The 16,112-nt window shown below is 36.6% G+C and overlaps 1 protein-coding gene across 4 annotated transcripts in view; it reads right to left on the reverse strand.

The window, feature by feature from the left end:
• The window catches only part of LOC110025444 (alpha,alpha-trehalose-phosphate synthase [UDP-forming] 1), a 73,292-nt gene that overhangs the window by 19,110 nt on the left and 38,070 nt on the right, over positions 1–16,112 (reverse strand). For all 4 annotated transcript variants that reach the window (XM_020725925.1, XM_020725927.1, XM_020725926.1 and 1 more), the window contains exons 8-10: positions 6,306–6,394; positions 3,174–3,222; positions 2,512–2,612 (exon numbers count right to left, since the gene is read on the reverse strand). In XM_020725925.1, coding sequence (XP_020581584.1) covers positions 2,512–2,612; positions 3,174–3,222; positions 6,306–6,394 — 239 coding nt within the window. The remainder of the gene's footprint in view (positions 1–2,511; positions 2,613–3,173; positions 3,223–6,305; positions 6,395–16,112) is intronic.

Below are 16,112 nucleotides of genomic sequence, written 5' to 3' on the forward strand. Positions count from 1 at the left end.
GTAACACCTTTGATAAAGCTCTTGAAGGGAGACAAATTACCATGGTCATATGAAGCTTGGGCTAGCTATGCTTTAGAAAAGCAGGTTACCCAGGCTTTTATCGCGAATCTTTCAGATTTTAATTAAATGTTCAAAGTAGAGTGTGACACCTCTAATATAGGGATTGGAGTTGTGTCGAGTCAAAGAGAACACCCTATTGCCTTCTTCAATGAGAAGATAAATGATTCTGGAGGAAATACTGGACCTACGATAAGAAATTTAATGTCATTGTGAGAGCTCTAAATTACTGATCACAATTTGCTAGCAAGTGATTTCATTCACTATGTTGACCACAAGTCTTGAGGTTTCTGATTAGTCCGAGCAAACTGAAAAGTAGGCATGCCTCCAAGCTTGAGTTTCTCTTCTCTTTTCATTTTGTTCTCTAGAGCAAAACAGAGAACTAGAATAAGGCAATTGATTCCTTGAGCCGCTGTCACTTATTAATCACCAGCATACAGTAAAAAATTATCAACATTGAAGTATTGAAAGATAGGTATGCCACTGACGAAGATTTTCAAGAGATTTGGGTTCAATTTCAAGATAGACAGTATGAGCAATTCCACTTCTCAAACAACTATTTCTTCTACCATAATTGATTATATATTTTTGGGAGACAAAACTCTTTCCTTGGTGAAAGAAAACTTCTATTGGCCTTGATTGATACAAGACGTGGAGAGGTAGAGACAAGACTTTTTCCTTAGTGAAAGAAAACACGATGGCAAAATGCCGGTTCATACACTCCCCTTCTTGTACCATAGTCATCGTCGATCGAAGCGAGCATGGACTTGGTTGTGGGTCTCCCACAGATTCAACTGTGTAATGATTTGACTGTATTGGTTGTTGATTAGCTTTCTAATACGACACATTTAGTACCCTGCCACAAGATATAGATGCTTTACATATTATAGATTTAAATTTCAGTGAGATTGTCCATCTTCACGACTTACCCTAGACCATCACTTCCGATGGAGATGTGAAATTTTTTAGACATTTTTGAAGGACCTTATGGGATAAATTGGAGTTTAGTGAATCTCCTTAAATTCTTTGTAAGCAAAAACATTAGACAGTGAGACTTGATTTTTTCTCGAGTCAAGTTCACTCATAACCAGTCTGCTTGTTCGTCGACAGACCACAGTCTATTTTTTATTATATACAGGTGAAATCCCCTCGCACCATTTGAATTAATGTCGATACTTCTAACTACTAAGATTAATACTGATGCAGAGTCCAGAATGAGAGAGATTCAGATCCTACATGAGCATGTGAGGAAGGAAATTGCCAAATAGAATAAGTATTAGAAGCAAGCTAACAAGTCTTGAAAAGATATGATTTTCAAGAAAAAAGACAATGTGGATGAGGGTTAAAAAAAAAAAACTTTCGTACAGGATAGTTTGGATCCATTCAAGATTGTTAGGATGATCAACGATAATGCATACAAGATTGACCTATCTGGAGACTACAATATTTTTGTTTATTTTAATGATTCTTACTCGAAGAAGGCGAACTCTCTCCTACTCTAGGAGTGTGATGCATCCCTCCTGCTCTAGCCCTCACTCCCAATTCCGCTTCCAGGCGAAGCCGAGATATGTGAGTCAATCTAAGAGGGATCGGTTCAAGCGATTCTAGCTCTCATGGGCTAGAATGCCCCCCATGGGTATCCTACTTACCTTAGATTATTATTATTGTTAAATTTGCTATGAGACATGGTAATATCTTGTTAATTCCTGGTTTTGATATTATTGGGTTTTGATTTATGTAATACAGGGTATCCTACTTACCTTAGATTATTATTATTGTTAATTTTGCTATGAGACATGGTAATATCTTGCTAATTCCTGGTTTTGATATTATTGGGTTTTAATTTATGTAATACAGATTGTTTTCACTAGTTTTTACTTATCGACGGTTGTATCCTTAGTTTTTTCTCAAGGGGGTGTATTTATAGCCTGATTGAATTAAGGTGATGATCTCCTGGACGCCCAAAGCCCCCCTGCGCTACCAGTTTGGCAGGCAACCTGCAATTTTTTTTATTCCAAATTGCTGTCCATCCACCGAGAAGCCAGATTTTTCAGCCATCACCTTTTCACCCTCCTTTCTTGTCCCACAACTTACCTACCTTCTCTCGTGATCATCCCATACAGTTTGATAACCCTAGCTCAATCTCAATATGGCTCATTATAATCACTTGCATGCAATACTCACATGTATGTTTTCATCAAATGTGACTGCAGAACATGAAGTACAAACAATCCTTGTTTGATAAACGGGAAAGATAAGGATAACATTCCAGTATTTCCAATAGTAAAGCACAACCTATAAAAGCTTTATTATAATATGTTGCAAAGACATCGATATTTGTAATTGAGAGGAAGAAAAAATACTGCATTTAATAGGCAAAATACTATTTTATTATGAATTAATGCAACTTGGCACTTTATAATAGATAAAGTACGCTTAATGATGAATGCTTACCTCACTTAATATCAAAACACCCTTTTTTGCACCTTGGCAAGCCACAAACTCGTAGCTTACAAGATTCATGCCATCTCTCAGTGAGGTTACAAGAGCGACATCTGAAATTTTTTAAGACAAGGCAATAGAAACATTGATATCGTAAAAATTCATGAAGTCAAAGTATCAGAAGGCAAAGTTATCAAGATTAATTTTCTTTGTATATGCCAAGAAAATTCAGTCATCTGAGAAGAGCATGCATCTATGAGCAGGGCACCTTGAAACTGATATGATCTAATACCCAAGGAACAAAAAATATTAAGAAAATGCAATCACTTCCATATCAGATATTATAGTACTCAGAAACCGTTAAGATCTACCTAATTAAATAATCAGCTCTATTTACACAAAAGCTGTATAACAGTTGCCCAAATTATAATAAACTTATTAAATTGGGATGAAGAACACATTGTAAAGAACAAGCACCAAAATGGTGAAGAGAAGAAAAGCTTTTTATATCACTTCATTCGCAATAACCATGGAGAAGGTGAATGCAGAAATGTATAAGTTCCAATGAACAGTTGCAAACCATGAGAAAAACAGTTGCTTTAATGATATACAATAAATTGGGTCTGAATACAGTTAAAAAAAAAAAAAAAGGTAAACAAGAAGAATATCATTACCAGTGACTGCATATAGAGCACATAATGCATGAAAGTCAAGGGAGCGATCCTGCAAAAGAAAAAAACTAATAAGAAAAAGTTTCAATTAGGAAGCACACAAGTTTCAAGATCCATCAATGTTGGAAAATAGTATAAATGAGAAAACAAGTCAGAGTAAACAAAACAAAATATAACGTGTAGTTTACAAGAAAATATTTAACATGATGAGCAAATTTACGGAGTCCGAGTCAGGATCAACTCTGAGAAATATCAATCATTTTGTTTGCATTGGGTACCAAGGATAGAGCATCAAGCTTGGGAAGTTGAATTGATAAAACATGTAGATGATCCTGGAGTGATCTATAAAACAAACTCAAATAGTTCTTACTAGAACGAGTAAGAATTAAAACTACAATTAATTATCAGCCCAACACGACAGTATATAGAACCAAAGAAAAATACATGAAATAAAACAAATGCATAAAAAAAACAACTTAACCTGAATGACAATTATTAATAGAAATTAGTCCAGGTCATGCAATAATCTAATTCTTCTAGTCTGTATAAACAACTAAACTTAAGAGTAATTCTTATTTCAGGATCCTGACTGGAGAATAATACTAGAATTGGTAAAATTGATCGGAGATAGAACAGACTAAAACTGATCTTTGATTGTGCAAAAGAAGAAGACATGAATGCACTAAATTAAAGAGAAATTTTGAAAAAAAGAACTAGTCAAGAATTGATATCAAATTTCATTATTAGGTGAAATTGATAAAAGTAAATATTTAAAATTGTGGAAAAGGACAGAAGCTTGTGAAAGATTTTGCAAAGTAATGGAGGTATGAAATAAATTTGGAATTATTAAACAAGAATCACTTAGTTCTATTATAATCATTGTTTTAGAAATAGATTTCATATATATACTTTTATTTGTTATAGGTGGTAGATGAAGAAGGTGAAAGTTGAAGGTTAAACATCAAAGGAACTGCAAAAGTTACTGTTCTATTTTTGCTAATTTCAGTTCTTTAAAACGCAAATACATTCATGTTTAAAAATGTTCAAATCCAGATAATTATAGATAAAAGTAATTTAATATTTAATGTATTAAAGTTTTATAATCATTCTATATGTTCTTAAAAGCTTTCATATATTACATCTGCACTGAAAGGCTAATGTTTAATTCAAATGATTAAAATAAGTTTAACAAAAATCAAGTGAAATAACTTTTAAGTCAATTGAAGGAGTCACTCTCTTATGATACTAGTTGGGGATGCTATTGTATCTATACATGAAAATTGAAATGAAAAATCTTTGAAAAAGAAAATGAAAAAGGAAAAATATATAACTTATTGGTATAGAAATTTTAGTCGATACTCCTCAAACAACTTCTTAAAGAAAATGAAATTAAAAATGTTAAAAAACTTCTAATTAAAGGAAATTCAAATATTTAAAATTTTAATAAAATAAAATTTTAATATATTTTAATTTTTAACATGCATGATAAAGCATATGCATAAAAAATTAGTACATTACAGGATTGTAATTATTCACTAAATTGTTGTTTAACTTAATATGCTATTTAAATATTTATTTCAAGAAAGACTCAATTTAATTAAAATGACAGACATTAAAGAAAATTTTTATAAAAAAAGGAGAGCAAATGAAAATAGGTATCAGACGATATTATTTCTATATGTAGTTACTTTTCTTTATTAGCATTGGTACATACCGGACAATCTTATGTATTTGAGTGATATATAAAAACTCTAGTAATTCCAATTTTATTTCATCTTTTTCCCACAGCTATGAGATGTCAACTCGACTTGGGAGCGCAGAATTTTCATTGCCGGAATGGGTGTTTGAATGGTAGAGATACACAATTCTAATATATACATATATATATATATATATATTAGAATTGTGTATCTCTACCATTTGGACGTCCATTCCGGCAATGAAAATTCTGCGCTCCCAAGTCGAGTTGACATCTCATAGCTGTGGGAAAAAGATGAAATAAAATTGGCACAATGACATTTAGCAAAATTAACCATTAGCAAAAACTTTAAGATGAAGGATTGTCGTTATTCAGATGGATGCTTGTCATTTATACCTAAGGATATTGTGGCAATACAATTGATGCACAATCTAAGATGGGTACAAAAACACCTATAATTTGAAATACGGTGGCGAAAAGGCAGTGCTTATGATATTACATGATGGAATCAAAGAACTTTGAACGGAATTGTTGTCTCCAAGTCCATACTCATGTCAAGAATATGAGACTCGAAGCCCACCCATGCCTGGATAGTACTTGAAAAAATCAAGATCAGCAGGTGCCAAAGACGGCCAAACCCCAATTGCAACAATACTATGACTTGTTTCCTACCAAGAGTAGCATTTTAACTTTGTCGAATTTTGTTCATGATTCCTAAAAGTTTGAAGCACAGATTGGGTGTCCAAAATAGAGTCGTTGATGCCACTGATCTTGCTCCGGGATGATATTCATTATCTGCAGGACAAGGGATGGACGCAGATGTATTCCCGGCTTCGAGGAGAATCAAGCTTGAGAAAATGAATAAGTATGACTCTTTGCTTTTTTGATTAGCTACCTTGGTTAATTTTTTTAAGTAAAGGTGAACTGTCAAGTCTTTTTTTTTCGTGCAGGTTCTGGTAGAGGCCAGCTAGAAGTGTCTGAGTTTCAAGAGGCTGGAACCAGTGACGGATTGCCTGCACGGGATATTGATAGGCAGCAACTAAGGGAAAATCGAGCAGGGCTACTTCTGACGGCCACACCTGAGACATATTGCAGTGGTAAGGTTCCAAGAAACCACTTTATCAACAACTGAAATTCCTCAGGAAAGAAGGTCACTGTTGTTGTTCTGTTTTGTAAATAATTTTGTTAGAACTTTCCCAAATTTCTCGTCCGATCAAATAATATCCCAGGCTTCTTGAATGAGACTAATCGTGTAAAGATCAATAGTGCTTGATTCTATTATTTGATTTGAATTATGGTGTCACTGAAAAAAAAAAATCTAAAGAGAAATAAACTATTCTTCATACAATCAATCTACATAGAAGTTCATTAAAAAGCAATTTAAATCCAACTTAAAAAAAAACAATAAAGAAACAAAAAGAAAGAGCAATACAAACCAGGTGGTGTATGGGTACGGCAGTTAGTGTTCCAAATCGTCCATTTATACGTCCAACAATTTCATGAACTTGACAAGAAAGCTTTTGATCTGTTTCAAAGAGAGGAAAAAGGAACCTAAAAAAGACTCTCCTCAAGCCAAGAAGGTGAGATCCATGAACAAGAAAAAGAATAGCAAAATATCAAAAAAGAACAGAAATATGCCATAACCTGAGTTCATATATTAAGCACTAAAAGGTAAAAAGTAAACAATGTACATGAACGTGAAGAATTTGTGCAAGGAGAAATTTCCTAGGTCACTGAGACAGGATAATGATTTTATTGCTAGTAATTAGCTATTACCTTGTAAATCTTTTTCATTTTTCTCTGTATATAATTTTGTATTTGAAAAAAGCTGAGTTAAAGATGAAGTTGGCACATTTTGGCCAGATAACCTACAAGAAAGCATAATTTCTAATAGAAAATAGGTCGCATCAGCAGCATAAGTAGCAGATGCCTTGTTCAACAACTGACATCAGCTCATTAATCCTTCACTATCCATTCCTGTGCCCAGTAGAAATTCTACTCATTCTAGTTTAACTAAATCATTTTGATCAGCATAAGCCATGCTGGCATTGAACAATCCCTATTCTAGCCTCCCATTGCCCGTGTAAGGATTCATTATGCACTTAAAATGATAGGATTTGTCTGGAAAGTTCAGTTAAAAATATCACGAACTGGTAATTTTTCTCTTGCATTTCTATACTGCAGAGAAAAGGGAGGCACAGCTGTATGTCACAAGGTTGGTAGGCCGTTATGAATGATCTCTAAGGGTTTTTTTTTCAGTATTTCAAGTTGTTCCTTGGTGAATGGTTCAGAATTAATTTCCGGAGTAAATTTTTCAAGTTGTTCCTTGGTGAATGGTTCAGAATTAATCTCCAGAGTAAATTTTGATGGCTTCATTCCGTACTTGGTCACAAACCCAATGAGTATATGGGTTGTTACTAGTTACAGAAAGGAAGTTGACCTTTGCTACTGCTGGAGTAGGTGAGGAACATCTGTTTGTCAGGAAAGCTAAAAATTGCTGCGGAGGGCCTGCAGGTTGTTGGTTGCTGGGAGAAGACCCGGGGGAGGACTGGCAGGGAAACGGGAGGCTGCACAGAGAATTCTGGTAGTAGCGGTGCCAGGTTGAAGCACCGGCAGAATGCCTGCAGGAAGATGGGAAGACGACGACTACTCTGATGAAAGATAGCAGAGAAACAATAGCTTGCAGGGGACACTTGATGGGAGCCAACAGGCAAGCTGGTAGTTGCAAGGAGAAATTCAGCAGGGAGAGGGAGCAGGAGTGGGCACCGAGGAGGGCCTGCAGGCTGGCTAACGACTAATGAGGGGATTCTGGTAATGGACAGCTGTTAGAGTGCTGCTGGAGAAGATTTCCTGAGTCAGCCTGGCAGGAAGGAGGCCCGAATGAAAAAGGGAAGTACAGCTCTGGCAAGAAGCAGATCCAGCGGCTGGAGGAAAAATTGCAGGAAAGCCTGCAAGGAAGGACAGCGGATAAATGAGGCTGCAGTGAATGGTTCACACGGTGAAGAGTGTTTGAGAGGCCGGCAGAATTCTTGCGGTCCCTCTGTTTGCTTGTGAAGGAGCTTCCTGTGGCTGTGCAGGATGCAACTAATGACTGTTGCATAGGACTGCCTATAAGGGTCTCCAGCTTGTTGTTGCCCAGCGTGAGTCCTGAGAACGGGAGAATTTCACTACCAGTGGCTGAGAATTTCCACTAGAAAGAGATAACCGACCTGAGGTAAGGAGTGGTGCATGGCTTCTCCGTGACCCACTTGGGATTTCCACTAGAAAGAAAAAAATTCAGGAACGTCGTTTGGGATTTGCACTAGAAAGAGGTCACAAAGTTTGGAAAGCTGTCTTCGATTGTCTTCACCTGCACCGATCCAACAGCACAGGCTTAGCAGCTTCCACTTCGTCTGCACCAATCGAAGTCTTCAGCTACATGAAAAGTCTGACGGCTCTGGTAGAAGGGATTCCAGAGGCTGCGGCGAATATTATGGCTGCTTTGAAGGGCTCTAGCAATTAAGGAGAGCTACCATATATTATTTTTTATAACTAATATTTAATTAATGAAAGAGCAACTAAAAAAATAAATTAAAACAGTGCATTAAAATTTAGCAGATAACTGATTGTCCGTGCCTTCTATAAACAATTCATCTTCTATCGCTCATCTTTTAAATCAATTAATGAAATTTGAAATATTAGTTTAAAATAACATTGAGCTAACTATAGTCAGTGAATACTCTCTCTTTTAGATTACAGTAACACAATAAAAGTAAAAACAATATACATGTCCGTTAAGCCTTTAATAAATCAAGAATAAAACATTTTATAGCTTATGAATATCATCACTTATAATATTTCATAATATTTAAAGTGTTTTATTGTATCAATGACATCACTATATCAATAATATATGTACAGCTGTCACAGAACATCGTCCAAAAAATGTATCAGTTAAGATACTTTTACGTCAATATTATTTTTCATTAATGTGCATGGGTACCTTGGTTCCTCTACTAGTATAATAAAAGATTGTCTTCATCATAATCGAGCATACACATTCAATTAATCTATGTAGTTCATATCATTAACAATTTCATATCACCCAACACGCAATATTTATTATTTTTAACACATAAAACATTTCATAATGTGATACTATAAATATTCATATCGAAATGACCGATAAAATTTAAGAATAGAAGAAATCAATTTCATTAATTAAGTATGAATAATAATTCACACAACCGGTTTAAAAGAGACATAAAATGATAGTATAATTTAAGAGTCGGAGTACTCACCTCAATCACTGATGATTCTCTTTTCAAAAGTTCTCTTCACTTATTTTCAACGAAAACCTAAAGTCAAATGAATAAATAATTATTATTAATTTATTTTATGTTAATCTTATTATTAGAAGAAAAATTATCTTTATTTTACGATTAGTATGTTGTATAATAGTAATTTTATTATTATTATTATGTTAATTGTTATGTTCATTTCAAATATAAACTTAATAATTTAAACTTAATAAATATTGACTATAAAAAAAACTGGTACTTCTAATTTAACTTTCTAGTTACTATATGTAATTTATATTTTTTCAATTAGGCTTTAAGCTTAATAACATAAATATACATACATTTATATTATGTAAAAATTTATAATTATTATTAATTTCTTTGAAATCAATATATGTAACATTAGTTTATAGATTTAATAAATAAATAAAACTTAAATAAATCAAGCTCTAACCTTTCTTGCTCCCGACACCCTTCTCTCGATCTAAAAATAACTTCTATAGCTTGAGTACTGATTTCAAATGCACTTAAACTCAATATTTAAATAATAATCTTATAATATAGATGTTGAGATTTGGAATAAATCAACACGCTTTTATTGATAGGAGGAAGGGTATTTAAACTCAATTACAATAGACATAATAATGAAAAATAATAAAAACAGAATAGAATAACAAGAAAAAAATAAAACAGAATAAAACAAAAGAACTCAATCTTATTCTTAATGAAGTGTCTATCAATCTCCACATATTTGGTACGATCATGATGGAGCGGGATGGAGGATGGCATACGAAGTTCACGGAGGATGATGCATAACCAGAGAGCTTCATAGATTCCTAAGGACATAGATTAGAATTCAGTTTCAGCACTGCTTCGGGCAGCCACATATTGTTTCTTGTTTTTCCATGAAACAAGATTGTCCCATACAAATGAGCAATACCCAAGGTGGAACGTCGATCATAAACTGATCCGACCTAATCAGTATTTGTATACACCGCAAAAGACCGAAAAGTGTGACGATAGAAAAACAACTCTGAGCCCGGTGTATCTTTTAAGTAGTGGAGAATCTGGTGGACAGCTTGGAGGTGATGCTCGTAGGGGTCATGCATAAACTGATTCACTATTCCAACTATGTGACATATGTCAAGGCGAGTATGAGCGAGATAAATGAATTTTCCCACAAGACGCTGGTAACGAGTCTTGTTGACAGGTAAAACATTGGGAATGTTAAATAATTTTTCATTATGATCCACAGAAATAGTAACGAATTTACACAGAAGAAGTTTGTTCTCTGTCAAGAGATTAATCAAATTTTTAGCAGAGACAGGCAGACTCCCAGAGATGACCGAGCTACTTATATGCCTAAGAAGTATCAGAGAGACCCCAAGTCCTTCATCTCAAAGGATGAAGCAATGATGTCTTTTAAGAATTCCAATGCAGGAAGATTGTTACCTGTAAAAATAATATCGTCAACATAGACAATAAGAATAGCCATTTTTTTTTTAGGATGTGACTGATTGAACCTGAGTAAAACTATGACCCACGACCACCTTTGTGAATTTGTTGAACCAGGCTCTTTGGGATTGTTTTATCCCATAGAGTGATTTTCGTAGCCTGCACACTTCTCCTCTGGAGGCAGTAGGCTCAAAACCGGGGGGAGAGACATGTACATCTCTTTTGTCAGCTCTCCATTCAAGAATGCATTCTTGAAATCAAGTTGGAATAAAAATCAATCCAAATTCACCGCAAGTGACAACAAGATTCGAATGATGTTTAACTTAGTCACTGGAGTAAATGTCTCCTCATAGTCAACTCCACAGGTAAAAGAGTATCCTTGGGAACCAATCTTGCCTTGTTGCATTCCAATGACCTGTCAGAATTGAACTTACTGCTGAAAATCCATCGGCACCCTACAACTTTCATGCCCTGAAGAAGATCCACGACATCCCACGTATGATTTCGTTGAAGGGCATTCATTTCCTTCATTATTGTCGTTTGTCAGGCTGGGCCAGCAAGGGCAACCTCAATAGTGGCAGAGATTTGATGGTTCGTTAGGGCAGTAACAAAAGCTCTGTAGGTCGGTGATAAACTGTGAAAAGATACATATTCTGTCATATAATAGAGGGAGCATGTCTGACTGCGTAACTTACCTGGAGAACTCGCCTCCTCATTCGGAGGAGGGGTTGTGCTAAGGATGTTGCCCGGAGTGGATTCATGGCCCTGTAAGCAGGTAGTCGGATCCAGAGTAGGAGATCGGGACGAGTGCGTCGAGTGTAGACACGGACAATAGGAGGAGAAGATGGTGCATTCAACGGGACAGGTGACAGGAGGGGTTGTGCTAAGGATGTTGCCCGGAGTGGAGTCATGGCCCTGTAAGAAGGTAGTCGGATCCAGAGTAGGAGTATCGGGACGAGTGCGTCGAGTGTAGACACGAACAATAGGAGGAGAAGATGGCGCATTCAACGGGACAGGTGAATTCTCACTGGTAAGAACAATGGGAGGACTATCGATAGAAGTATGATAAAAGAAAATGTCAGGGAACTCAAACTCCCTCTCACTGGAGGTCAAGGTACAAAAATAGGGAACACTTTCAAAGAATGAGACATCAGCACTCATATTGATTTGGTTGTGGTCAGATCAAGACATCGATACCCCTTTTGAGTTGCACAATATCCAAGGAAGGTACATTTTATAGATTTAGGATCAAGTTTACTCTGAATAGGGACACTGTTCCGAACAAAGACAATGCACCCAAAAACCTTGGGATGTAATGTGGAGAAGACCCGATTGGTAGGGAAGCATGACATCAGAACGACTAATAGGGGCCATAACTAGTAAATTTTGGAGGAGACCCTTTTTATGGAAAAATTTTCTGTTCGGACTCCGCACATAGCGCTATGTGCAGATTCCTAATAATATACTGTCATATATGTTATATTGGGCCCACCTAAAAAATATTAAAATGGAACTGCGGACTCCGCAATAATTTCGAAATAACCTCCACAGTGTTATTTCAGGGTTATTGAAATAGAATATATGAGTTTCTCTTCAATAACCCCAAAATAACTCAAAAATAGCACCAAAATAACCTCTGCAGTGTTATTTCAGGGTTATTGAAGTGAAATATATGAGTTTCTCTTCAATAACCCCAAAATAACCTCCGCGGTGTTATTTCAGAGTTATTAAAGTAGAACCGCGGATGTTATTTTAGAATTATTTCAAGGTTATTGAATTTGATTATATGAGTTTCTCTTCAATAAATCCAAAATAACTTCCGCGGTTCCATTTCAATAACACTGAAATAACCTCCATGATGTAGCACACGTGACGACATATTATTTGAATACCCACGTAGAGCTACGTCTCCAGACCAAAAATTTTCCCTATTTATGAGATATGTGGCAGTTAGAATGATCGTTCCAAAAATATTTCGGGACATTGGATTGAAACATAATGGAGCAAGCAACGTCGAGAAGCTGAAGATTTTTTCTTTCAGCTACTTCATTCTGTTGAGAAGTGTCTGTACAATAACTATGTTAGAGGATGTCTTTATTAACAAAAAAATCACTCAAAACAGAGTTGAAAACTCATGACCATTGTCGATCCGAAGAACCAAAATATGAGTTTCGAATTGAGTTAAGACAAAGGTGTATAAGTTTTGGATGGTTATAGTAACTTCCGATTTCTCTATTAAGTGTAGACCCACGTTATTAGGATGTGGTCATTTATTTGTGTAGTTGAGAGTGCGAGAAGGACCACATATGTCATTGTGAATGAGAGAAAAATGAGCGGAAGATGTGTAAGTGTGAGGTGGGTAATAGACTCGATGATGTTTGGCTAACCGACATGACTCACAATTGAAGTTTGCAAGTAGTAGAGTTTAGCTACCCTTTTAGCAGTTACAATCAACCTCCACAGACTCCAGAGTTAGATCGACCATTAGTGCAGCAGACCTTTTATCAGCAATGTGACTACATAATTCCTCAGCAATTCTGTTGGTATTTTTTCTAGAGCACGGATCGTAAGTTGAGAAAGCTTCTGAGCAACCCGTCATGTAATAAGTGGCATTTGAATCAATAATCCACGAACTGGATGAGGAATATACTTTGAGAATCATAGGAAGAGTGTTTTCTTGGACGTGAGAGGTCGACAGACCCGCAGAAACTTGGTTGGCTCCAAGAAGCTTGATCAATTGTTTCATATGATTCTTTAGGGATCCAAAGGATTCTAAGATGTTTCGGTAGGAGTCGGTCCTTCAATGAAGTCGAGAACATCTTCTTAGGGTGATTCATTGAAAAAATCAGTCATAACTCTGATTAAGCCAAAAAATATGTTGTAAGCCATCGATGAATTTCGGTACAATCACAAGACATGGAATTGCAAATATTGCAGGTAGCAAATAGCAAAAGAAACATTGGAAAATGATAGAAGATGTTAGGAGGAGTTGGATTAGTAACATTGGTAGAGGGTAAGAACTGCAGCAGGAACAACGACACTAGGAAATGATAGAAAATGTTCACAGTCGAAATAGGAACAATGACGTAAGGTAAAAACTGCAGGAACACAGACAACAGGAACTCTTCCTGAAAATGGCAGAAGATGTTCAAAACAACAACGACAATTGTAGAAGAAACTGCAGCAAAAAAAGGCAGCAGGAACAGTGGCAAAGAAACAATGACAACTTCCTTTGCACGGCAGTAAAAAGGAAACAACGGCAACTTCACAACAACAAACAGGAACAGTGCACTAAACAACAACAAAAAAGAGAGAGGCCAGTCATCGTACTTGAACCTACAGGGAGGTCGGCTGCTAGAACAAACAGAGGAGGCCGGGGCTGCTGGATCCAGGGCTAGGCTCTGATACCATGTTGAGATTTGAAATCACCAGCCCACTTTTATTGATAGGAGGGGTATTTAAACCCAAATACAATAGGCATAATAATGGAAAACAATAAAAAGTATTAGGCATAATAATGAAAAACAATAAAAAGTAGACTAAAATAACAAGGAAAGAATATAAAACAGAATAAAACTAAAGAGGAAAAATATAATTAGAGTATAAAATCTAAAAATAAATAATAATGGTATAATCTATATATATTTATGAAAAGCCCAAGGGCTGATTTTATTGAAATAGAAAAAGATACATAAAGGTAGTATAAGAAGAGCCCAAAGGAGGCACCCTACCATACGATACTAATACCAAAAAAAATACTAATACCCAAAAAAAAGAGATACAGATAGACTTAATAAAATGTAAAACAAATTTAAAATATGCAGAAAATAAGTAGCTAGGGACGAGTCAGTTTAGTCCTGTCACTTCCTCTAGTTTTAGGAAAAAATAAGTAGCTAGGGACGAGCCAGTTTAGTCCTGTCATTTCCTCTAGTTTTAGGAGCGGAAGCAGATAACAAATTTTGAAGAGTCGTGTCATTGTCAGGAGTCATCAAAGTATCATCCATTAAGTTTCCAAGTTGGAGTGAGCCCCCAGTCTTCTTCTTCCGTCGCGAAGTATAAACCTATCATTCTTCATCGGAAGACTGGCTCATGTGATCCTCGATCTGATTTGATGTTAGCACCGCAGTAGGAGGAAAGGCAGTCGTGGCCACTGCGATAGGTTCCAATATATGTGAAGTGTGTATTATTACCTCTGCACTAGATGCTACCTGAATAGGAGCTGCGGGACTATCCTGATTTTCAGTTCGAACATTATCCGTTGTAGTATGGTCAGGAGAAGAAATCTCAGAGGCAGACACCAACTCCTGTCTTGTGGTAATTCCTTCCTCAGGTTGGTTGTTATCAGGTTTGCTGGGAGCGCGTTCAAGCACATGGGGTGCACTAATAGTGTGTTCCTGCTCTTGATTATTGGTTCTCAACTGTGGGTACAATCTGAAACATTTTTCCTGCGGGTGTCCAAACATCTTGCAGTGCTTGCATTAGTATGGTTTTTGTTCCATAATGATTTTTTGTCAATAACCATTGTGAGCAGATCTAAGCCAGACTTCTTCTACATCCAGTAATGTAATATCTCGTTCAATCAAAATCCTTGCAATAGAGAACATTGAGAAATGAACTGTCGGTAAGTCTACCTGCAAAGGTTTTCCAAGGATAATCCCAATTTCATATAAGATAGGTAGGTTAAAGAAATAAAGCTTGAGTTCAGGTAATGAGAACCGGATATGTGCAATTGGGGGTTCTTGACTGTGATCAAAATTGGGGGTCTTTCAGAAGTTAGCCCTCAATTGTGATGAATTTCTTTGAGAAAATTCTCGTGTAATCATCTTATGTGCTCAGTTGTATCATAACATGTCTTCCGTCGAAATGACACACCTGTCAATCCCCAACCAGTTTGAAGTCTTCAAAAACCTTCCTGATGATCTACATCTTAGGGCAACCTAATCGGAACTTTCCAACTAGTGTAAATTTGTATTTTCCTGCACAAGTTGAAATTTTAGCGTCATAATAGAAAATTGCTAGTTTGTCTGCCTTTTTTTCTACTTTTTTTATGAGATTGCAATCTCCATTTCCAGCAACAGATACATGGTAAATATGCGGGAATATCGCATTATCTGCGAGTTGAAAAGGGGAGATGCGTTTGTGAACCACTGTAGCATAGGAGGGTTTGGCGGGGTTATCACCGGCGAGGGTGGCGGCGTAGGAAAGCCCTGAGGCCATTACCGCAGTCAGTGCCAACCTGCAGCACAGTGAGAAGCTGCACGAGTGTCGAATGGCTCTGTCGCAGACCGGGCGGCTCTATTGTAAAGGAGGCGCAGTAGCGTGCAGCTCTGTCACAGAAGTCGCAGAGGAGACGCGGCAGCGGGCGGCTCTGTCGCAGAAGCAGACCGGGCGGCTCTGTCGCAGAGGAGACACAACAGAAGGAAGTTGTTGAGCGGTCGAGCGGCTCACAAGACGCAGCAGGAGCAGCTCTGTCGTAGACGAGACGCAAGCACGACCGCAGCGCCGCCG

Source organism: Phalaenopsis equestris, unplaced genomic scaffold (assembly GCF_001263595.1).
Source record: "Phalaenopsis equestris unplaced genomic scaffold, ASM126359v1 Scaffold000297, whole genome shotgun sequence".
Taxonomy (NCBI): Eukaryota; Viridiplantae; Streptophyta; class Magnoliopsida; order Asparagales; family Orchidaceae; genus Phalaenopsis; species Phalaenopsis equestris.